General features: G+C 45.5%; 1 protein-coding gene across 3 annotated transcripts in view; it reads left to right on the top strand.

Moving 5' to 3' along the window:
• Window positions 1-23370, top strand: part of MICU1 (mitochondrial calcium uptake 1) — an 85988-nt gene that overhangs the window by 28540 nt on the left and 34078 nt on the right. For 2 of the 3 annotated variants that reach the window (XM_064662098.1, XM_064662099.1), the window contains exons 6-7: window positions 6267-6310; window positions 18952-19066. In XM_064662098.1, coding sequence (XP_064518168.1) covers window positions 6267-6310; window positions 18952-19066 — 159 coding nt within the window. Of the gene's footprint in view, window positions 1-6266; window positions 6311-17724; window positions 17791-18951; window positions 19067-23370 lie in introns of all 3 variants that reach the window. The other variant, XM_064662100.1, reaches the window with a different exon arrangement.

The raw sequence follows: 23370 nt of genomic DNA, 5'->3' as shown, positions 1-23370 counted from the left end.
GCAGAGTCCAAGCACCAACAGAAGCGTGGGTGGTGATTTCTGCTCCCTGCAGTCCTGTATTATTTTTTTCCTCCCACTCTCATACCCAAGAGATAACTTTGCTCCAAGGCTGGATGGGCAGGGATGGTTGCTTTGTACCTGGAGTTTCCTTGGTACCCCAGTCCCCAACCAGCTGAAAATATTCTGTCTCTGGTGGGAAGAATCAAGATTCCCTCCCTTTCCCTGACTTTACCTGGGTCCATTCTGCATTGCTGTTTTCCTGGGGAAACTGAGGATTTTGGAGCATCCTGGACTAAGAAGGAGCTGTGTTGTGCTCAGCCAGTACCAGTTTTCTTAGGTTTTTTTGCAGTAAGGATTGAAAGAAGTAAGAAATATGTCATATCACATCCCAGCACACTGTAACAAAGGCAGATTGTACCCAAACCAGTCATGCTCTTCCATCCCAGTGTTAATCTCACTGTTATCCCAAACTCTTGCTGCGTGAAAGATGCCTTTCAGGATTCACCATGAAACGAGCAGGAGCTCAAATATCTGAACTCTTGGAAGGTTTTTCTGATGGTGTTTTTTTCTTTTCTGCCTGCAAGAAACCCCAAACATGCTGCTGAAGCTCAGCCAGAAGCAGCAGCTGTGCCCCTGCAGCCTCTGTGCACAGGGTGGTGTCGGAGGAGAGGAGCCGTGAAGGACGGAGCCGATGTCTGGTGGCTCGACCAGACTGTACAGTTTGGTTCTTGGGGTTGAAATGGTTTGTTTTCCATGTCTGGACTTCAAGAGCAGCTGGGCACAAGCTGGCTTCTGGGTTGGTGCAGTGCTTGAGTGATTATTTGTTGTTTTGGGTTAAGTTTGTGAAATATGGATCTGATCTTCTGTAGAAGCAGCAGCCATGAGCTGTGACAAGCACTCACCTGGTGTGGTGGGGTGGGGAGGGCTCCCTGGGCTTCTACAGATCCTTAAAATTACGCAAAGTGTTCAGCTGGGACATTAAGGATCTAGAAGGAAATTAGAGATGCTGAACTTGCCTCCTGGTTTGTTGATGGGGACTTACTTTTGTGTTCTCTCCCAAGTGCATCTGCTGGAGGGGTCTTAAGGGAAAGGATGCAAGTGAGAGGTGACTCAGAGGAGGGGTTTTTTTGTCTGTGAAAATACATAATTCCTAGGCAAGAATCATCTTTGAGCCTGGTATGAGACCCCAGGAAAACAGCCAAGGATGAGCAAGCAAGAGGTGCATTTATATGTGTGTTTATGTGCTAAAACCCAAGTAATTAGGGCTTCCAGAATAGCTGACAGGTTGGTGTGGCTTACCAGGGGTGTTAGGAATGCACATCTCACAGGGAGACTGGCTTGCCTGTTGGAGGAGGGGGAGATAGATGAGAGCAAAGTCCCTTGTTCCTTGAACAAAACAGTCCTGCACTGAAACACAAACCTGAGGCTGTTGTCCCCTGAGAAATCTCAGGCAGCTCATTGTTTGCTTGCAGATTACATTTTAAATTCAGAGGGGAAATACTCATACAAAAATCAGGAGCTGGGTTACAGCTCTGAAGGGGAAAACTTGCTCCAGCATTTTCTGTGCCACAACATGGCACATCACAAGCATGGTGAAGAGGCTCTTCAGTCTTCATAATTAGCCCTTTTGTTCATCTGCTGGCAAGAACGAGTCCATGTTATATATTAAGCAGTGGGAAAGAAGCAGATCGTGAGTGAATGTTACCCAGATAGTGTGAAAAATCTGACAAGGATATCAAGACTGGAAGCAATTGAAAAGGTTTTTCCATCAGTGGAAAGCTGCTGGCATCCCAGAGGAAATCATGATGGTTTCTAATTGATCTCAACTGTGTTCTTGGCCTAATATAATCATTCTTCTCCTGGAAGCTCGTTTTTGAAATGTTTTTTTAAAACTGCAATCTATAACCTACTGGCCATGGATTTTTTTCCAAGATAACACGAAGAGCTTAGTAACTGTCTAGATATTTATCAAGTGTGGTAATTAGCTGTCTTTGAGTGAATCTGTGGAAAGTATGTTCTTGTTAATCAATAGAAATATAATAAGCATTTGATTTTAGATTTGGCTAGAGCTGAACAACAGTAACAGCAAGTTACTCTGTGTTTTTTCCTTTACATAATTCATTCCTTCTCCATTAAAACATCCTCCCCAGACTACAATGAGAGAAGTAAATACAGCAAATATGGTTCTGCTGTCAAAAACCCCATTTTCTCCTTTGTGGAAGGCAGTGAGTATAAGTCATTTTGCTTTATTTTGAAACATTTTTATTTTTAGAGTGCTGTGAAAGTACTATCACATGAATAAAAGTGGCAGCCTATATCCTGGCATTGGTGTCAGCCTAGTCTGAAATAACACTTGGAGTGGTGCTACGTGCTTAGGTACTCCATGGCAGGGCTGCTGTTTCTTTTGGGCCCCTGATAGTAATTTAGGTGGTATCAGAAGTTTTAGGAGTAATGGTAGTTAAAGATTACAAGGAAGCTGGTTTGGAAATCATTGCAGGTCCCCGTTGGAGCAGCTGGTGCGGAGCCCTTGGTTGGGGGAGCAAGAGGGGCTTTGAAAATCCAGATCTGTAGGGAAAGGTGAGGTGTTGTGCAGGGTCTCAGGTAAATAAAAAGCATATTCTGGGGCAGGTCATGGGGAAAACTCTGGGTTTGTCCAAGCAGAAACAGGCACTGAAGCCCAGGGTGGTCACTGTGCAGTCTGGAGTAGCTGTGGTGCATGTCCCAGGGAGGCTTCTGGAAGCAGCCAGGTATCCTCCTGAAATGATTTCTGCGTTTCATTGCTGCCTCTCTTGAAGGTAATCCTTTCATCCACTTCTGGGAGAATGGTGTTTCAGCCCCTGCTTTCCAGTGAAAGGTGGGAAAGCTCTCTTTTGCTGGTTAAACATGCCTATTAGCCTGTGTTCCTGCAGCTCTTCAGCAATAGCCCAGCCAGGGGCTGTTTGTCTAATGAGTGTGTCACTTACAGACAATCCTGAGGTGCCTCTAATGTAGGATGTTTCCTTCTGAGTAGCAGAGTTGTAATAACTAACATTCTTCCCTTCCCCTGGTAGATGTGATTGTCCTCACCCATGCAGTGTTTCCATTGGCTCTCCAGCCTACGCAAACACTGGATTCCTATTGTAACATCATGGAGGAAAAGCCTTGGATTTTTTGTGTAATACAGAGAAGGAACACAGGCATCAAGCAACAGACCCTCTTTGTTGGTTTGCTTTTGTCAGCTTTAAAGGACTGTGGAAAAACCACGCAGTAAGTCCACAGAAAAGAAAATGAACTGTATTGGCAAAAGGAAAATGTATAGAGTAAAACTGTATGCCTTGAACATAAATGCCCTTTTTCAGCTTTTGAATTGGCTTATTCTCTCAGGAGCTATTTAAAAAGAATTTTATAGAGGGGTTTAGGTGTGCAGCTTAATTAATGCAGCAGAGGGGACACTTCTGCATGGCTGGGAGAAAAGGTGAGCATAAAACTGATGGGAACCAATGTGCTTGTGTGTGCAACAGAATCATGGTATCCTTTAGGTTGGAAAAGACCTTCTAAGATTGAGTCCAACCATTGACCCAGCACTGCCGAGGCCACCACCAAACCATGCCCCCAGTGGTGCCACATTTCCATGGCTTTTAAATCCCTCCAGGGATGGTGACTGCACCACTGCTCTGGGCAGCCTGTTACAGCGCTGGAGCACCCTTTGGTGAAGGAATTTTCCCCCTGGCACAGCTGGAGGCCGTTCCCTCTCCCCCTGTCCCTTGTTCCCTGGCAGCAGAGCCCGACCCCCCCCGGCTCCCCCCTCCTGTCAGGGACTTGCAGAGCCAGAAGGTCCCCCTTGAGCCTCCTTTTCTCCAGGCTGAGCCCCCCCAGCTCCCTCAGCCCCTCCTGCTGCTCCAGCCCCTTCCCAGCTCCGTTCCCTTCCCTGCACACGCTCCAGCCCCTCCGGGTCTCTCCTGTTGAGGGCCCAGAACTGGGCCCAGCCCTCGCGGTCCCTCAGCGGTGCCAGCACAGGGACGGGCACTGCCCTGGGCCTGTGCCCACACCATGGCTGGCACAGCCCAGGGGCCCTTGGCCTTCTTGCCCCCCTGGGCACACCCGGGCTCGTGTCCAGCTGCTGTCACCAGCACCCCCAGGGCCTTTCCCAGCTTTGCAGCCCCTCTGCCCCAGCCTGGAGCTGCAGGGGTTGGTGTGACCCAAGGGCAGGACCCGGCACTGGGCCTTGTTGTCCCTCAGCCCAGGGATCCAGCCTGTCCAGCTCCCTCTGCAGAGCCTTCCTGCCCTGCAGCACATCAACACTCCCACCCAACTTGGTGTTGCCTGCACACTTACTGAGGGTGCACTCAATCCCCTCATCCAGGTCACTAATAAAGGTGTTAAACAGGACTGGCCGGTGCTGGGAGCCCCACTAGTGACTGGCTGCCTGCTGGATTTAACCCCAGTCCCCAACACTGTCTTCCAGGGCGTGCTGGTACAGTGACATGAAAAAAGGCGACAGGAAAAGTGACAGAGTTTTGTACTGCATTTTCATATAAATGTCTCTCCCTGCTCTCCCAGACGTGCATAAACCAAGGCTGTAAATTTGCTTCTCGTCAGACGTGATTGTGTCGGAGGAGGCTGACATGACAGAGGGAATAACAACCCCATTTCTGTGGTGCTGTAAGCACTTTGTTCAGCAAATAATTAAATCCTCAGAGCTCAGAAGCTTGAGGACAGACCTGGCAGCTTCTGCAGCTGGCCTGGGGGTTTAGGTGCAGTTACAGCCATGGGTCAGGCACAGTCCACATCACCTTCCCCTTTGCCCACCTCTTGTTACATCTGTGGCAAACAAAAATGTTATATCATTAACCTTTTCTTTAGTACAGGGACTGATAGTCTGCCTTTTTAGGTGTCATTTGGCTTTTTTAATAACTTTTCTCTATGTACATTCAGACTCATGTGTACGTTATTACAAGAGCATGAAGTGTCAGGACAAAGGGAAATGGTTTCCAAATGACAGAGTAGGTTTAGTTTAGATATTGGGAAGGAATTCTTGGCTGTGAGGGTGGGGAGGCCCTGGCCCAGGTTGCCCAGAGAAGCTGTGGCTGCCCCTGGATCCCTGGAAGTGTCCAAGGCCAGGTTGGATGGGGCTTGGAGCAACCTGGGCTAGTGGGAGGTGTCCCTGCCCATGGCAGGGGGTGGGACTGGATGGGCTTTAAGGTCCCTTCTCCACCCAAACCATTCTGTGTTTCTATGATTATTTATTTCATATTACATAAATATTTATTATAATTATTTAGAAATATATTTAGATCTATAAAATGACACTTACTAACTCATCTTTTGCAGTTCATCTACACAAGGATCCATTCATTTTGTCTCTGCTTTGAAACTCGTGTGCTTTCCCAGTAGTAGAGTCCAGTTGCAGGAGGTGCCATTAAGACATACTTTCACTTGCTATTTTTAACCCATGTCCTTTTTTCAGCTTTCCATGAGCACATGTAGAATGTCAGGCTGTCAGGGATCTGTCTTACAACACTATTTCCTGGCAGGGGAAAAGGAGGTGTTCCTGAGAAATTACTTTATTATGACACACGGACATAAGCTCAGCTCAAGTCACCATCCAGATGGATGGTCAGGGGTAAACTGACCAGATAACATGTCTGTAGCAAAATAATCACATTTATCAAATGAATCCTACATCTAAATGTGCCAGTGTTTACTGGATTTATAACCACAGCTGGGAGGGAGACAAAATTCAGAAGATTAAAGTCTGAAAAAATGTATGAATATGCAGTTTTCAGTGTTACCAGGCACATGAAACATTGAGAAGGTGCTTTCTGGCTGGAATTTTCACAAGTGCAAAAAGCCTTCCGACAATTGGCTTGACCTTTGAAATAGAGGTGACAGAGGAGTTGTAGCTGCTTTGGGTCACAAAGGGCAAGGGGGTCACCCTGGTGGGATGAATAATTCCATTTTTTGCAGCTTAGCATGAACCTTTCTCCTCTTTCAGAAGCAGGTGATGCAGCAGGCACGGGAAAGGTTTTATTTTGCTTTTTCCATCTTTTTTTCTAATTTAAATTGAAATGAGGATGTGATAATTACCATAATCAGGCAGAAAATGCACGGGACGTAGCTCTGTGGAGGGGTTTTATTCTTCATAGCACCAAAAATCAGCCTGTGCTCTCCTGAGACTGTGCATTTTACTTTCTAATCTTCTCATACAGAAAAAAAAAACAACCAAGAAATACTTATTTTTAAGCTTTAAGAGCTTTTTCTGAGTATCTTTGGTTTTTTCCTTTCAGACCTGGGCCTGGACCAGTTCATAGTGAAACGCTACGATGGGAAGGTGAGCACATCAAACTACTAAGTGTGTTTTATTCAGTGGCTTTTTTTAACCTGGAATCCTTTAGTTATTACCTGTTTGAGGGTGTAAATTAAATGAAGTGTTTGAAGTGTTCTCTTATGAGCTTTTTGCTGTTAAGTACAATGCAGTGTTTTTGCTGTAATGACAGAAAGATTGTTTTTATAAAGGGCTCTTTTTTTAATGTTTACAGTCAAAATATTACCTCTTCTTGTATTCTGGTGGGCCAGGAAATCACAGGTTGTAATCACATTTCCTTGCTGCTTCTTTCTGACTGTGTGAGAGCCCCACAAGTTACACTATTTCAAGAGAAACTCCCTTAACCTTTCCCTTCCAGACTCACCTCCAGATTCCTAAAGGAAGGAGATGCTCTTGTGTTTTTATCTGCATCCCAGTCATGTATTCCCCCCCCATCAAACAGCTTCATTTTGTTCCCTTTTGAGCCCCAGGTCCTTTCTGCAGCAATGCATGACTGCTCTGGGTGTTTGTGCTGTCATCATACGTGTTGGTAAATGTTAAGCAAGTTCTGATCTAGTTTTGTGTCCCTGTGAAAGCATCCTACCTGTTATTGGGGAGATCAGAGACCTATTATCCACCCTGTAAATCCCACTGCTGTGGTAAAGGCCACTCTGGCCCTAGGACTGGCAGCTCAGATCGACCCCTTGATGCAGATAACTGCAGGTTAGTTAATTTTCCATCCTTTGGGCTCATAATGGTCCTCCAGATTTCAGCTGGAGTATTTTCATTTAATCTGCATTGTCTGAAAATCTTCTGTTTCTCCAGAGGGGCGTCAGCACCTGATCCCCTCATTGCTGCAGGATGCACCTGACACAGAGTGTCAGGCATTGCCAGAAAGCCTCAGCTCTGGAGAAAAAAAAAGGCATTTAAAGCTTTATATTAACATGAACGTTCAGCGTGGGCTGAACACATGAAATTGCCTGTTTTGTGTTTAGCAGGGCCAGGTAAGGATGGGATGTGATCAGGCACCTGGGGTCCCTGTCAGCAGTGCTTACGAGTGTGCTGGTTACCCAGGCAGCAGAGCGAGGCTTTGCTTGAAAACAGACAACTGGGAGGTGTGTTTTGGCAGTTAGTTTTGATACATAAAGCTCCAAAGCGTGTCGTGAACGCTTGTTTTCTTTTCCCCCTGCCACAAACACAATGTCTGCTTTTTGTGATTAAAAAGATACCAGCCCAGCCAAAAAAAAAGGATGTGTGTTCTTTGCAAAGTACCCAACGTTCCTCCCTCTGATTTATGACAGTCTGTTTGGCGTGTGCTCACTTTCATCACTTTATCTTGTCAAGCTTTCACCCTCATCCGAGGCTTTCCATAGACAGGGTTGGTTTGTAGGGAAGTGCTGAATCCCACGTGATTTTGGTTATCGTTCCTCTGTTCCCGAGCACTCCGCGGTCGATTCCCGGCGCCTTGGATAAGAGATCCAAAGGCAGTCCCTTTGAACTCAACTTTCTGGTCCTTTGCCCCTCAACAGCAGTGACTCTAACCTGTAGCAGACTGAAACCAGCTTTTTATACAACTTACAGGTGTCGCTGCTGCTCTTGGGTGTCTGGAAAGCCTGAAAGTGAGGCAGCAGATTAGGGGACTGCAGTGCACTTTCTTTTATTATTGTCTTCTCCTGAGACCTATTTTTTCCACAGTCTAATTGGACTCTAGAAGCAGTGTGCTCTGAAAATGAAGAAATAGGGGTTCTTGTTTGCTTGGCTGTGCTTAAAGACACCTTGGGACTGGCTAAGTCTGGCCGTGGCTGTTAGGGCAGCGGTAATGTCCAGGTGAGGGGATAATTTGTGGTGAGCATAAAAAGAATTGTCCTTGGCTCTCCCTTGGTAATGAAAGAAGTTGACAGTAGATTGATCTCTGACTGCACCTTGCTCTCATTTTGTTGCTTGCTTTGGGTTTCAGTTTCAAAGAATAACCCTGCCTTTCCCCAGCCAGGCCCAGCTGAGGTGCTGCAGAGCTGACCTCGCTCACTGCAGTCTCACTGGCACAGTGGCACCCCAGGGCAGCTCTTCCTCCGGGCCTCTTTCCAGCCCCATCTTCCTCCTGGGTTATCAAAGCCAGCCTCTGCAAAGCCAGCCTCTGCCTGCAGGGCATTTGTCTTTGTGCCTCGACGCAGCTGCTGAGCTCAGGCAGAAGGGTAAGAGGGCCATCCTTGTTCCCCTGAGCATCCTTATGGATGTCACACAGAGGTAGGTAATGAGAGTTGTGGTACTCAAAATAGGCCTGTGCACTGGACGTTTCTTCTCCTCTTTTAAGGAGAAAGGAGTCTGTGAAGCTGTGCTGCTGAAAAGTACTGACAATCCACAGGCAAGATCCTGGCTGAAGAGTAGGAGAGAGGATTGATTTTAGTTCCAAGCAAAGATGTATACTCAGGGTTGAGTGCAAGTGATAATTTAGAAGGAAGTTCAGTTAAAAGACTAGTGCCAGCTGTGCAGTCAGTGGCATTTTAATTATAAGCTACAGGACAGTGTTTAAAGCATCCATGTGAATTTTGAGTGTGTGTGTTGGAGGTGTAAATCCTGCATCATTAGTGAGCTGCTCCTTTCACAGAACCCCTTATATTTACATGACACTACCATCAAAACAACTAATTGGCCACCATGAGGTGATCAGGACTGGTCTTGCCCAAGGATTTTGGGGAGGGATGTGCCTCTGTTGCAGTTGTGTCTGTCAGGTTTCTGAGCCAGCTTGCTGGGCACATGACTGAGTGCCAGGGTGAGAAGAACATACCTGGGGTTTTTTTCCCCTCTTCCCACCCCTCCCTCTCCCTAGTGATAATTTATAGAGTTGCTGGAGAGGGAGGTAAATGTTAATGCCTTATTAGTGGCAACAGTGCTCCTGTAATTTGAGCTTAAATGCTTTTTCTTCACTCATGCAAGACCAAAAACCCTGGAGACACTCATCCAGCAAAAACCTGTGGTCAGATCTGTGTGCCAACACGAACTCCTGCTTTTCTTTGACCTGCTGCTGGGCTGAGTGTGTAGGGAGGCAACTTGTGGCTCCATTTTTGTCTAAGTGTGATGGTTTCTCCCCTAGGGAAGTAGAGGGAACGAGGCATTGATTACTGTTCATTCAGAGTAGAAAAAAAAATATTAATCAGCCTGCAAACATTTCATATTGAGCCTGGGCAGAAGGCTGATGTGAGAATAGACACAGTCTCAGGGTGCTGTGGTGTGAAGGTGCCCAGACCATGATTCTTTGGCTACTCCATTTCCAATGTGTCCCTTTCCTCCTCTCACACTTCGGCAGTAGGAAAGCAAGTGCTTTTTTAACCCATCTGAGGAGAAATGTCTCATGTTTTAGTGATGAATAAGCTCTCACTAAGTAGCATATAATTCCTAGCACATAGAACCTGGCATAAGCTCCATTAATGTTACATAAGTTGCAATGCAGATTTTGTTTAAATAAAATTTTCTTTTTTTTGTGCCCTGTTTATTGATGGATTTTTTTTTTTTTTAGCTTATGCATTAATGATTGACAAGCCTAATCTCTCTAAGACATAAAGAAGCAGTGCTGTTAATGTTTTTCCTCTTAATTGTGAGCTCCATATCAGAGCAAAATCCCATCCTGTCACCATCCTGGTGAGCCAGTGCAGGGGAATTCCCAGATGTCCCACAGCTGAGCTTCCAGCAGTGCATCCTGGTGGAAAGGGGAAGGTGAGATGAGGTGCTTTTAAGAGACCTCTAGCCTATGTAGGAAATAAAATCCTGACCCTGGATGGCATATTAGTTTAATTAGGATACACTTCACTTGACTCTTTTTTTTTTTTATTCTCCTGTGGGGAAAATTCCTTGCTACGGCTCGATAAGAGCAAAAGCCTTGGAGCCACCAGCAACAGCTTCCCCTCCTGCAGTAAGTAATTAGAGAGGCTTTCAGTGCCCTCTAATTAAATTTATGACTTAAGTATTTCCTGCCAGCACTTGTATTTACATCTCTAGGTGTTTGGGGATGCCATAGAGCAAGGCAGAGCAAAAGCAAGGTGAAGGACGAGGAAAATACTTCAGGTGGTTTCTGTAAAGGCCAGTGACACACCTGGAATTCTCTTCCACTGTACAATGCAGGGTCGTATCATGAACCAGTACAATGAGGAGCTTCAGCTGCCCTGAGCTGAAGGTGTGTGTTCACTAAAGAGCAGTGTCTGGGAGTCACCTCAGGAGACAGATTTCTTTCCAGATGATTTAAAGAGCATCTGAGGAGCCTGAAAAAATGTACTCAGGGAGGATCCCTGTGGAGAGGACTGGAGGTAGAAAGACCATCCTTTTCTGGTGGATTGAAGGATCTTGCTGTCAGGTTTGAAAAAAGGACCAGAAAGGAGCCTTTATTTATTAGCCTGAATTTCTGGGTCCTTAGTTCTGTGGATGAACTTAGGCTGGACATAAGCTGGCATAGACCCAAGCTTGCAGCAAGTGAGACAAGCTCAAAGTCCTGCTGTCATTCAGGAGCCAAACACTGGATCAGAGCTCTGAGCTCCTGTGATGTTTAAGTGCCTCTGAAACCTTGATTCCAAAGGCTGCAACTCTAAATGTTCACAGTTCAGTAAATAGCATAAAGTGCAGGTGCACTTGGTTTACTGAGCCCATTAGCTGAGAAGGACAGTCAGTATGTTCTCTAACTTAAATACAATGAAAACAGGCGAGGAGTCCTCTAAATCCAGCTCTGTGAGGTCTTGCCAGTGTCTGCTGTGACAGGAATGTGTCCCCAGTGTCTGCAGCTGGAGCTGTCGGGTCTGGGCTGTGGCTTGCTTGGAAATACCTGGAAGTGTTCAGCTGTCCTGGTCCATAAGCCATGTCAAATGTCACTGTCCAGTTTCAGATCTCCTGCCTTTAAATTCCTTCCCCCTCTGATCTCAGCACAGGCAGTGTTTGCACGCTGACCAGGAGGAATCTCACGTGGGTAACAACCTCCCACTCGGCTGTGTGAACGTTCCCTGCCCTCCCCAGAGGTGTCCTGAGGAACTGGGGGGAGACAATCCTTGCCTGTGACTTTGTGAAGCAAGCAGAGATGCAGTTTATTGCAGATAATCAGCAGAGCTGAGCTGAGGAGACTCCTCTCCTTGGCTTTCTTGGCTGACACCGCTGCCCACGTTGGTGGGTTTCTCTGCTTGTTGGGTTTCTCCTCCCAGCCACCCTCGACCCTCCCATCTGCTCTGCTTAGTTCCTCTGTTTCCCAGTTTGCTGGGACCTGTGGGGACACTGAACTGTGCAAATTCTTCTCTTGGCTTGTTTTCCATAGCCCCAAATTTCATCAAAGGAAATGCTTAATTGCTCCTAACACAGGTAAATGCACCATGTACAAACATCCCTGGGGGGCTTGGGTTGCTTTAGGTATAGAACACACTTCATCCTTTCCTACCTCCTCTGCCAAGTGTTTGTGGTGTATTTTGGATTTGACAAAGCTCTACTTACTGCTACCTTTCTGTACCCCTAATTTTGTTGCTTGTTTCCACAGGGGCAAATACTAAAATCCTCTGGTTGTTCTTTGTCCTCTTTTATTCTGGTTTCAGGGTACCCAGCGGGTGTTTCTTCCAGCTACTAATATCTCTGAGACTTGTGTCTTTATTCTGATTCTGATTTGTGGTTGTTTTTGGTGTAACCAAGCATTCCCTCGTTTTCTTCCCTTTTCTAACCCTCTCCCCTTCCACCAGGATTTCTGGCAGGTACAAAGCAGACACAGCATGTGCTTTGATTAGTTTGTGCTTCAGACCTCATAATATGCACTTTTCATGTCAAAGGGACAGTGTACGCTCACCCCTTCTCCCTGGTCCTGCAATAAATAACCCTGAATCCTCTCCTTCATCCTCAGCCTGAAGGATTTATTTCAGAACACCTGAATTTGGCTTGAGGAGAGCACAGTCCTCAGGGTATCCATTAAAACATGGCTCTGTTAACAGGATTATGTTGGAGCAAAGCTCAGATGTGTCTCCCTGCCCTCCTGTTTTCACAGTGTCTTTTGAGGCTTCTGACTCATTTTGCAGCTTGATGAGACTGTGATAGAGCTGGCTCTGCTGGAAAATGGCCTTTTCCCCTTGAGGCCACAAAGTTAGTTTGATTCTGTGAGAAGGAACAGGCATCTCTCTGGCCAAATGCTTTGGGGAAACATCATCTGTTTGAAGGTGTCTAAATTTGGGGAAGGTTACATTTGCAAACTTGAGTTTTTCAAGTCACAGACCTATGTAGCATGAACTGTATTAAAGAATATTTGAGGTGTTTAGGTATTATAGTTCATAAGATGGTTTGTAGGAAAAAGAATTAGTAAGCAGAGGGGAGTTCATTCAATATTAGTAATTAAAGAGGAAAATATACTCTAGACACTTCCAATTTGCCTGGTAGTTTTGTGACCTTAGTGAAATCCACAGGGGAAATTAGGGGAAAAATAAACAACTTGGTGTTATGCCCTCAGTGGGTGTGTGCAGTCTTTTAATCAAAAAGTGGTTTCTGGGATCATTTTTGGCTCTAATTCCTTTGATAGCTTTGCTGGTGTTGTATTAATGCCTAATACTTTAGGGACACAAACCCGAGCTCTGAGAACTCTGTCCTTGGTAACATGGAGTTAGTAGGGACAAGGGATGGGTGGAGCAGGGTGGGAGGGAATGTTGACAGAAGGAGGGAAGGTCTGGATGGGAGAAGCAGGTGAAGAAAGGAGGAGTGAGAGAGGGAAAGGGAATAGCAGGATTTTTAGTTGAGTCTTAATTTGGTTCCTCGAGCTGTTTGCAGCAGTGATGACAATCTCCAATTACATGTGGTTTTTCCCCAAACCCCTTTCTCGTGGGTGATTTGTACCAAGTGTATGGCCTCAACCTCATCAACTGAGCCCATGTTAAATCCTGGCTTTTTATACAGAATTATGATTTTCCCGGTGTCCTTTCACCCCGGGGGTTTCTGTCTGGGAGAAAGAGCAGCCTGCATTATCAGCATGCTGAGTTCATCTTGGTAATGTGGGCTGAGAGGCAGGAGAGCAACATCCCAATTTCTATCTGGAGACCTAAACAGCCATTTAAATTCCAAGGTGGCAGAAGTCAGCTCATTTTATAAGCATGATGTGGGCCATCAAGGACTCAATTTAAATCCTCCCCATCAAATTTCCATGCAAGATGCTGCTGTGCTCCTACAGAGCGTGATTTCATTACCCTGAGGGGAGCACAAGTGTACACTGTCCCTTTTTCCAAGGCATCTCCTATTTGCTTTTCCAGCAGAGGTTTCTCCCTTGCATGAGTGGCTCTGCTGCCTGCCAAGGGTTGGGAAAGCCTGTGTGGTTGATTTTCTTGGTCGTACAGAATGCTGGCCTTGCATTCCAGGTGCCATTTGTCTGGGAGGTGATGAATGTTTCCAGCCTTGCTGGAAGGGTGGGAATGCAGATTTCTCTTTCCAGTCTCAGGAGTCCACCTCTAGAAATAATTGCTGCCTGAGTTTTGATTCTGTCCACGTGTCCAAACTCAAATTTAGAGGGAGAGAATATGCAGGACAACCTCATCCATGTCCAGCTATGTATTTTTTTGCCTCTGTGCATATATACAGATAAAATAACACCCCAGAATCAAAAGTTTTAAAAAACTGTTGGCTAAAACATAAAGGTCATATGGTCTCTAAAGGTCATAACCTGCAGTATTACCTGCCAACAGTAAATTTTAAGCATTTTCCTGTGTCAGCACTCACCCACCACGATTTGCCATGAAGAAGCTCTTTGTGTTTCCCTGTGTTAATGTGCAGGCTTCAAAGGAAATAGTCTGGAGCCACTAGGAGTGATACTGTGAGCTGTCCCACAGCAAAAAGAGGTTTATGAGTTTCAGAAAGCCCTTGTGCTGTTTCCATCACAGCCTCAAACACTTTTTTCTTGTTAAATGATATATAAAAATGCCAGGGGATGCGTCTAAAATGACTTATTTCGTATCCACATTATGAAGCTGGCTTTAAAAACTCTTGAATGGCTCCATTTTCCCCCAAGTCCATGTTTCATGGCATAGAGGGACCTCCCCTACCTCTTTTTCTCTTAAAGGGCTTTTGAACAATTGGGCTGAGAGGCTGCATTTTTAAATGTGACTCTGAAACCCTTTGTATTTCTTTATTCCAGTTTTATTTCAGGTTTCTTAACGTGAGGCACCACCACAAGTCGTCATCAAATCTCTAAATACATGGCTTGGCTCTTTAATTTGTATCTTAAAAAAAAAAAAAAAGGAGCAAAATTAAAAATCTCCCTGTTTTCAGAGCCTGCAGTTCAGCATTTTGATGCAGATGGGATTTGAAGGCATTAATATTTTGGGTAACCACAACAGGCTGGTTTGCATTGGCGTTTCTAAAGGGTTTTTCCTTCTCTGTCTTGTGTGATAAACTAATACAAAGCATCTGCTCTAAAAGCCTTAGTCAGCAAGTCCTGGTATGTATTTCCCTGGATTTTCAACAGCCCTGCTCAGGAAGAAGGTGTAGCAATCCATGCCTGGTAACCCTGCAGGTTCTGCTGGACGAGGCAAATAGGAACTCTTTCCCTTCTTTGCCTACAGTGAACTATGAAATAAACCCATTAATAGATGTCTTTTAAATGTTTTCCCTAACTGAAGGTGGGCAGTTGGGACTGAAAGAGAATTGCTTTGCCTCGGGGTGACCTCACTCAACATTCCTGGGTTTGTATTTGCTTACACAGTGTTGGTCACCTGGAAGTGTTTCTGTTCCAAAGGAACAAACTGAGTGTGATGACTGAGTTTGTCAGTGAAAGTCGGTTATGCTTCAGCAAAAATCACTTGCTAATTTACAGAATTGCTTTCTGGTTCTGGAGCAATCCTCCTGGCCTTGCATGCATTTGGATATGTATTTTGTTGTCCTTTTGGAAGGCATAAGTCACTGTCAAGTGGTCACGTGAGGCTGATAAATTCCTGAAGGTTTGGTTTGTGGAAGCACAGAGGTGATGCTGAAACATGAGGAATAAACCTGCCCAAAGTGTGCTTTCCCTCCAGATCCAAACCCAAACTGGCAGCTCACAGAGACTGCCCAACAATGTGTTCTTCCCAAAGTGGCAAATCAAGTGCTGCTCATTAAGTAGTTTCTGCAATGCCAGATGAGGTGGGTTTGCCAGGATTGAGCAGATCAGGCTTTTCTAGACCTGTGCTAGGGATGGGAACACCAGCACTGTGTGTCTGTCTCTGCCTCTGCAGAGGAGGGATCCCTTCTTGTGCAAAAACACACCTTTTGGGTTCAGATTTCCCTGGTTAAATATTACCACATTTCACTTTTCCCTCAGCCCTGGGGAAACAATTTTAAAATCGAAAATAAAGGTAGTGTTTGGCCAGGAATGGAAGAACTGGTGGGGTTTTTATCCACAGATCCTTTGTTTCCTGGGAGCTGTACCATGTACTTGGCTCGAGGGAGGCTCCAGCCCTCCAGATCAGTTCTGGGGTGGAATATGTGAAGTTTGTGATGTATCTCTGGGTGCTTTGCAGGCAGCCTGAACACAAGACAACTCTGGGGAGTTGCCTGCGTGCAACACTCCATTTCTTCCTCTGGCACACAGGTTTGGGGGAGTTTGGTCACTGCACTGATCTGTTCAACCCATGTTCTGCTGCTGGGCTTGGAGCCTGAGTTTCAAAGGGCAAACCAAGCTTTACATTTTGATATTACATTGATTTTTTTTATCTTTTTTAACCTGTTTTCCATGTCTGGTATTGTAAGATAACCTGCCTGAACGCCTGTCAAGTGTTTTGTTCCACTGAGACTGGACTGGTGGCTTTTCACTGAACTCTTACACGTGCTTGTGCCAAAAGCAATGGGATATTTGAATTTGTTTCTCTTTTTATGTGTTGATTTGGGTGTTTGCTCACCTGTGTGCTTGTTAAATATGAATCTACTGCTTGATTAAAAAATACATCATAATTGTAAACTGTTTCCTGTGGCTTGCTCACTTGTGAATGCTTGGGTCTGGATGTGTTTTGGACGTGCTGAATGATCTTAACCAGTTACTCTGGGTTTGGGAATGGATTTAACATAGAAAAAAATGCTGAATGGAAGAGATTTGACTGTTTTAACAGAGCCCTTGGAGAATTACCTTGTGTTGAGATGTGTGATGTGGGTAACTAAACTATGAGCATTACTCATCTCTAGAAAAGGATGAAGGTTTGGAAAGGGATTTTTCCTGAGGCATTCTGAACCTTTCTGGCTAAAAGGGACAAGGCTGGAAGGAAAGTGGGATGTGCAAAGGAATCTGGAGGCCTATAACAGTGATTTTAGGTGTTAGTGAGGGCTGACTCGGGGTCAGTCACCTTGGACTCGGACGGATCACAGCAGTGCTTTGTGCAGGAGGTAGATTGATTGATTTTCTCTTATTTTTCCTGCAGGTTCTATATAATTCTGTGGAATATAAAGTTTCATGGTGGGGGGCAACCCCTGGGAAGGATACTTTCAGCCTTTCCCACAGTGGGGTGGGCTTCCCACAAATTTCATGGAAAGCAATCAAACACGGCTTCTCAGTGAACCAGAGGAAAACAAATGGGGGGATTGGGAACTTCTTAAAACTTGTGTCCCAGTGCTGGGAGCCTGAAAATCTTATTGATCAGGTCAGCTGTTATTTTCTCTTATTAAGATCAATGGGAGAAATTCTCTTTTCCATGAGCAGTCACAGCTCATGTCCCCCAGGTGTGTGATGAGTAGATGCTTGTTTGATATAAATAAATAACATTTTGTACTTTGTTTGCTCAAAGTAAGATGCAAATGGGTAAATGCTTGTCCCTCCCGTCTGTCTTTATATTTCAGGGAGCAACTAACTTAATATGCTGTCTTATTCTTAGTCTGTGGATGTGCTTTTCTCTTACGAGGAATATTTTGAGACAATGAATTTTAAGTGCAGAAAAGAAACCCATAAAAATTTAATAAACCAATCTCTGGAACTTTTGCGTGGGATCCTTGGAGCAGGATGCAAATAGGCAGTTTGTGATAAATGCTGCTCAAGAGGGGCAGTCAGAGGGAGAGGCAATAAATCACACGAGCAGGGGGGATGCAATTGCAGGAAACTGCTTTTTCTCCACAAACCCTCCCTGTGGTTCAAAGGTAAAACCAGACGCTGTTAATTTGTTCTTCACGCCAGCACGGATGGATCCACGTGTTTTGGATCCACCTCGATGGGAAGAGAAGCAAAAACATCTTTTGAGTAAATGATAACTTCAGCCTGGCTCCCCATAAGTATAAAGAGCCATTGCCTTGCATCAAATAAATGCCAGTAACGTGTTGCCTGCTGTTAGGGATTCACCTCTTATTAAATTCCTGGCTCTCTCCAGATGGTAAAGGCAGAGTTGCTGGGAAGAATTTTATGTGATCAGTAGAGCTGAACTGTTTTTCCCTGGAAACTGTTATTTTTTTGGTGATCTGTATGATTGTTTTTGTCTCTTTTCTTGTGGTTTCCGAGCCAGATACGGGTTAAATTTTCATCTAAATTATTAGCTGAGCTCATCCCCACTCTGCAGCCACACACAATGGTGAGTTCTCTCAAAAAAAAAAACCCCAAAAAACCTGAGGTGGATGAGAGACATCAGCTGCAGACAGTGGGGCTGACCCTTGCTGGGATATCTCCATAGGCTTCCAGCCACAGCAACCACCTGGTTGCTTCCCAACTTTCTTGCTCTTGGCAAGCCTAACCATTCAACTTGATGTGATGTTGTGCCTGCTGGTTTTATTGTTGGTTAACCAGTGTTCTTTCCTTTGCCTTGTATATGATGGGATCTCCGCTAGACAGAGGTAACAGGGGGGACAGTGCTGGAGCTGGATCCTCGTGTGGTGCTGTTTGTTGGTGGTTTTTCCTAAAACTGTTCCTCAGTTCAGCCTTGCTTTCACCATGCCTGTGTGCTTGCATGGCCTGGTTTTCCCTGGAATAACCTCAGCACCCCTACTCTCCTCGTTAACAATTTAACTCCTCCCTGTGTGCGTGTGCCTCCTCCTGCTGTGTTCTTGAAGTGGGTCACCAGTGTGGATTCCCTAACAGTTGGATGGATCCTTTTCAGCCTTTGAAGGTCCTGCTCATCAAAGGGACCCAGAGTTTTGGCTTAGTAAGATGTTATGAGGTGGTAATTGAAAAAGAACTGGAGCAAGAGGGAGGCTGAGATGGGTTTCAGTCCCAATCCTCCTCGTGAGGTTGTGCCCACACACCTGAGCTGTGTGTTACTGAGAACTACATGATTTTAATAACTTCAAAAACATCCTTCATATTCACGTCAAATAGTTCTTTCTTGGCTACTGCTGCAGCAGAGTCTAACTAAAAAGCTGTTAGTGAAATATCCTTGCCTTGCTGCATCCTGTATTAAAAGATTCTGATTTCCATAACACTAATCTCAAAGATTCTGATCGTTTTAAGCCAAATGGCTGTAGTTTTATTTATCTGTATGTCCCCTAGGCTAAACCAACTGAGCAATCCTGTGCAATTCCTTATCCCTCATTTGAGATAGGGAAGCACTGATCTTTCCAGAGCTTTTCTGTCAGATTTGAAGGCTGGAAAAGGTCCACTGGATGTGAATAGAGATAGCAGGGGTGTGTGTCCATGGAGTGGCTTGTTGGTGGTAAGGCTACAAAGAAAACCTTCCATTTCTCCATTTAATTGATTGCTTTCTTCTCTCTTTTTGGGCTGTGCTTGGGTGAACCAATAGAAGCTGTCCCAGGAGCGGGAGAGGTTTGCTGATGAGGACAGCATATTTTATGCCCTTGGAGAATGTGGACTCATCTCCTTCTCCGACTACATCTTCCTCACCACGGTCCTTTCCAGTAAGTACTGGGGATTTTCCCTGCAATTACTGCATTTTTCAGTTTTGAAGGTGCACAAGCTTTGCTCTTCTTGTCTCCATGCATTTCCCTACAAGGCATCTTGGATTGCCTGCAGCTCGAGCTGAGGAATTGCTGTTGCTTCATCGGGTCTAGGCCGAGCTTCGGGTGCTTCAGGCAGACGAGCAGGTCGATGACTTCTGGAGATTTATTTCTCTTTTTGAAATGTGACAGCTTTTTTTTACTGAGTCATTTGACCTGCTGTTCAGAACTGTAAATGGAGCCGTGTTCTCAGGCTCTGTTCATATGACATCCTTGTGTTTGGATGAACATTGCTTTCCAGCTCTTCGCTGGGCTCACGCCTGCCCCAAACTGCCTTTTCCACCTGTATGTCCCCTTGGGTGAGCTCAGGCTTGTGTGTAATGTAACCCAATGAGGAGAGAAGTTAAGCTGTTTACATTTCAACAAGTATCACAGATACCTTCTGTCTTTTCACCCCGCTGCACTTGACTTGCATTTGTGATATTTCTGTGATCTGCTAATCTGTTCCAGCAAAGTCTTCTGCACTCCGAGTGCTGGCACTTAAAAGTTTGCTTTGTTGGCAAGAACCAGTGAAACTGAAGCCTTTGGTAATGTCAGATGGCACTTCTAGACTTTCTCCACGTGGAAATCAAGCCCAAACCCTCATTTGCACAGCTTCTCTGGCTGCTTGGAAGGTGCTGTGTCATAAACACGAAAGGCCACGGCAATTTTTCAGCCCTGTTAGAAAATGGGAGTAATGGGGGCAGTGTCCAAATGAACTCAAGGCCTTTTATTTTCAGGCTAATCTTTTAAGTATCCATTTCATGATGACCTGATCTGTGGAATTAAAAAGCTGGACCCTTCCCAGTTCCCTGCAGCCCCCCGTGCTGCCTGCCCTGGGCAGGTCAGGAGTCAACTGGGTTAATCACCCGGGTTTTATCAAAGCAGCAGCTGCTTTATTTTCCCTCCCTGTTCTTTCATGCTGTAATATGGAGACATGAGAGGCAGCTCTTATTTACTGAGGATCTATTCCCAGGGAGAAGCAAATGGATGTGGTGGGGGAAGACTTGTATGTGACCTTCATGTTATGAAAACAAACACTGAGAGACGAAGCTGATTCAAGCCAGGGAATTTGTTTTATGACTTTAATCTGCTGGTTTTATTTGACTGAGTCTCAGAACTGGCTCGTAGGACCTTTGCTGTTCCTTTCTTACATTCACCTCGCCTGTGCCAAGATGATCTCCAGGTATTCACCTGTGTAGAGGGCTTTTCATTGCAGTCTCCACAGATGACAATGAGCTCTAAAACCTCTGGTATCACATTGCTGGATGTGGTTTAGAAAACACTCTTGCCCTTGTTTTTATGGCTGTGCTGGTGGTGAACAACCCCCTAATCAAAATTAATTTCATGTGCTTCCACAGGCAGCAGTAAAGAAAAATTGTTCTTGGTTTGGTGTAATTTCTTTGTTGTAAGAATAAAAGAAAAGGACCACCTTGAGTTGGAGAGCAGCCAGCCTTGTTTTGGAGGGCTGTGCAGGAGCAACAGGGGTTTTTTTTCCCTCTTGTTCTTGGGCTTTTAAACATGTTCACAATTACTGGGGAGTTAGTCAGACTAACAGGAGGAGACAGAACTGGGTGGTGTGTGCTTTCCAGCTCACAGGACCCTGTGAAGGGCAGGCAAGGCAGGAGCTTTCAAAAAGGAAAATTTAAAAAAAAAAAAAAAGAGAGAGAGAAAAAAGGCATTCCAGGGCTTTTAGGCTGAGTTTTAGGTATTTTGGGAGTTTGCTGAATAGTTACTGAAGATGGAGGAGTATCTCTGGAGCTACAGCGACTCCCCAGAGGAAGAGTTTTGGTTTCATTTGTAAAGCCTTTGCTTTTATAAAGATAAAACTCCCAAACAAACCTTGCCCTGTGGCTAAACAGAAAATTCTCTGTTACACCACGCTGGTTCCAAGTCCTAAACGTTACCTTGCAGGAATCCAGTAGTTTCTGACTGTTTTTTTTCCCCCTGAGAAATAAATAAAATAGCATAAGGAAAGTAAGTCTTAAACCAGACAATTCAATATTGGTTTTCTCTCTGTGTTTTTTAAATAACCCAATCATTAAGGAGGTATCTGGACAAGAGAGACATCAAACAGATAACACCCACTAATACTGGGAAAGGAAGGTGGCATATTGGGCACTAAGCAGGATGATCAGAAGGGGGAGTGTGAGATCGGGTCTAGGGGTGGAGGCAGGAGGGAGAGTGATGGAGAGAGATCCAGCGTGGTCTGATCTGGCTTATTGAACTGCAGGCTGATCAGGAGAACCTCAGCAAACAAGAAAGCCCAAGGGCTTTGTGTCATTGTGCTCCTCAGGTGTGGGGGGGTTGTTTCCCAAAGCTTTTCATTTCAGTTGTCTGTGCAGCTCCAGCTGAAGTTCAGTTGTGCCCTCTGGAACGGGGAGGGACAGGAGGAGAGAGGGCTGGAGGCTTCATCTGTGTTGCTCTCAGGCAGCTGTTTGCACGTTGCCCAGAGAATGGAGTCTGACACCACACTGTGTTCACCAGTGATTCCTCGTTCGAGCACTCTCTGCTCTGAGTTTCTGTGAAAATGTGTTTTTAAAACAATTAATAAAACAGCTTTTAAGTGCTTCAGAAAGTCAGCCTTCTGTTAAAAGCAATGAGAGCTGAGGGGCCTCAAGGAGGCTCCCTGCTTTCTGCTGCTTCAGCTGCTCCTCGTGTTTTGGGGCAGAGACAGAAAGATGAGCAAAACTCGGGATAAGCAAATGCTGATTTTCCTGGATCCTTCAGATTTCCCCTGGATCCTTCAAATGTCACAGGAGAGCAAAGCCATGGCTTCCCTGACCAAAGAGGTTTTTGCTTTTGGACTTGCAGAGCAAGTGGAGGAAGGAGGGAAAGAGCTTTTCCATCATCAGCAACTGCAGTTTCCAAGCAAATGGGATCTGTTACCCAGTTCTAATGTCGGCTTTATTAACAGGTACTGAAGGGAGCTGGGCATTAACAGGATAAATTGGTGTTGTTTCCACAGTTGGACTGTCTCTGTGTCTGAATTTAATCCTCCTGGCAGGAGGGTTAAATAACAGTGGCTAAGCCACAGTAATCACTCTCTTGCCAGGGCTCTCGTAGCAAACCTGCAGCTCCTTCTCCCATCTCCTGCTGGCGTTCTTTCTAGACTGCAGCAAGCTCCATCCCTTAGGATGGATCCACCTGGGTCATTTTTTTCCTTTCACCTGTGTAGGAAATAAATCCCAAGCTGTCTGACTCTGGGAATTATGTTATGGCCAGATCCTGAGTGCTGTGTGTGTCCCTGTGGTGAAGGGGGCAAGGAATGTTCTCCCACACTGCTGCAGCAGGTGACATGATATCCAGGGCCTGTTTGCTCCGGGGCTGTTCTGAACATGTATTCCTGGCTGACAGGAATGTCTTCAGCCCCCATCCCTGCCACAAGTGAGATCTATTATCTCTGTGATCTTAGCAGCGATGGCTTAATGCTGCTTTGCCCTGTGCCACAGGGCTCCTTTCCACAAGAAAAGGAGGTAAAAGGTTGCTTTGAGTCCATAGGACTGTTTTTGTTTGTGGTCCTGGTCCTGTTAATTTTATCTTTAGTCTGTCAAGACCCTTTGCCTACTGTGGGTCCATCTCACCCACACTTTGGTGCAGGGATATCTTCATGCCTTTCTGCCAGCCCAGCTGCTGCAGCGTGGTGTTTCCCAGATGTATCTGAGCAACACAGAGATCCTTTTCCAAGGGATATCCTTCCATCCCTTCTGGATGTAAGCCTGGTTGCTCTCTGTCAGAGTGAGGGCTCTCTGGCTCAGCATCCCACCTTCTGCTGTGGAGTGGTGGCCGTGCTGAAGGACAGGACAGGAACAGGATGGATTCCTCACAGTTTGGAGTCTTTCCAGGCAGAGCTTGGCCTCTCTAATTTAAAAACTGCCACTGGGGCATGGGATGCTCTGCCAGCCTCTCCTGCAGTCTTCCCATGGTCTTTCTCAGTTCATCTCTTCATCACTGGCATGCTGGGATGAGCTGATGGATCTCCACCAACCTCCTGTGTCACAGGGGATGGGGAATTCCCTGTGGGAAGGACTACTCTGCATGCAGCACTTGTCAGCCTCGTTGAGAAGTTCCAGAAACCTACTTATGATTATATCTGTAGAATTAGGAAATGGAATAACTTTGTGCTGCTCATAGCAATATCCCTGAATAACAGAGATCAAAGGAAGGGACAGAGGATTCTGCTGCAAGACATCACAGACACTTAACTTGTGTGCAACCACGTGCTG

This window comes from Pseudopipra pipra, chromosome 8 (genome assembly GCF_036250125.1).
Source record: "Pseudopipra pipra isolate bDixPip1 chromosome 8, bDixPip1.hap1, whole genome shotgun sequence".
Taxonomy (NCBI): Eukaryota; Metazoa; Chordata; class Aves; order Passeriformes; family Pipridae; genus Pseudopipra; species Pseudopipra pipra.
This window is presented reverse-complemented; position numbering and strand designations above follow the sequence as displayed.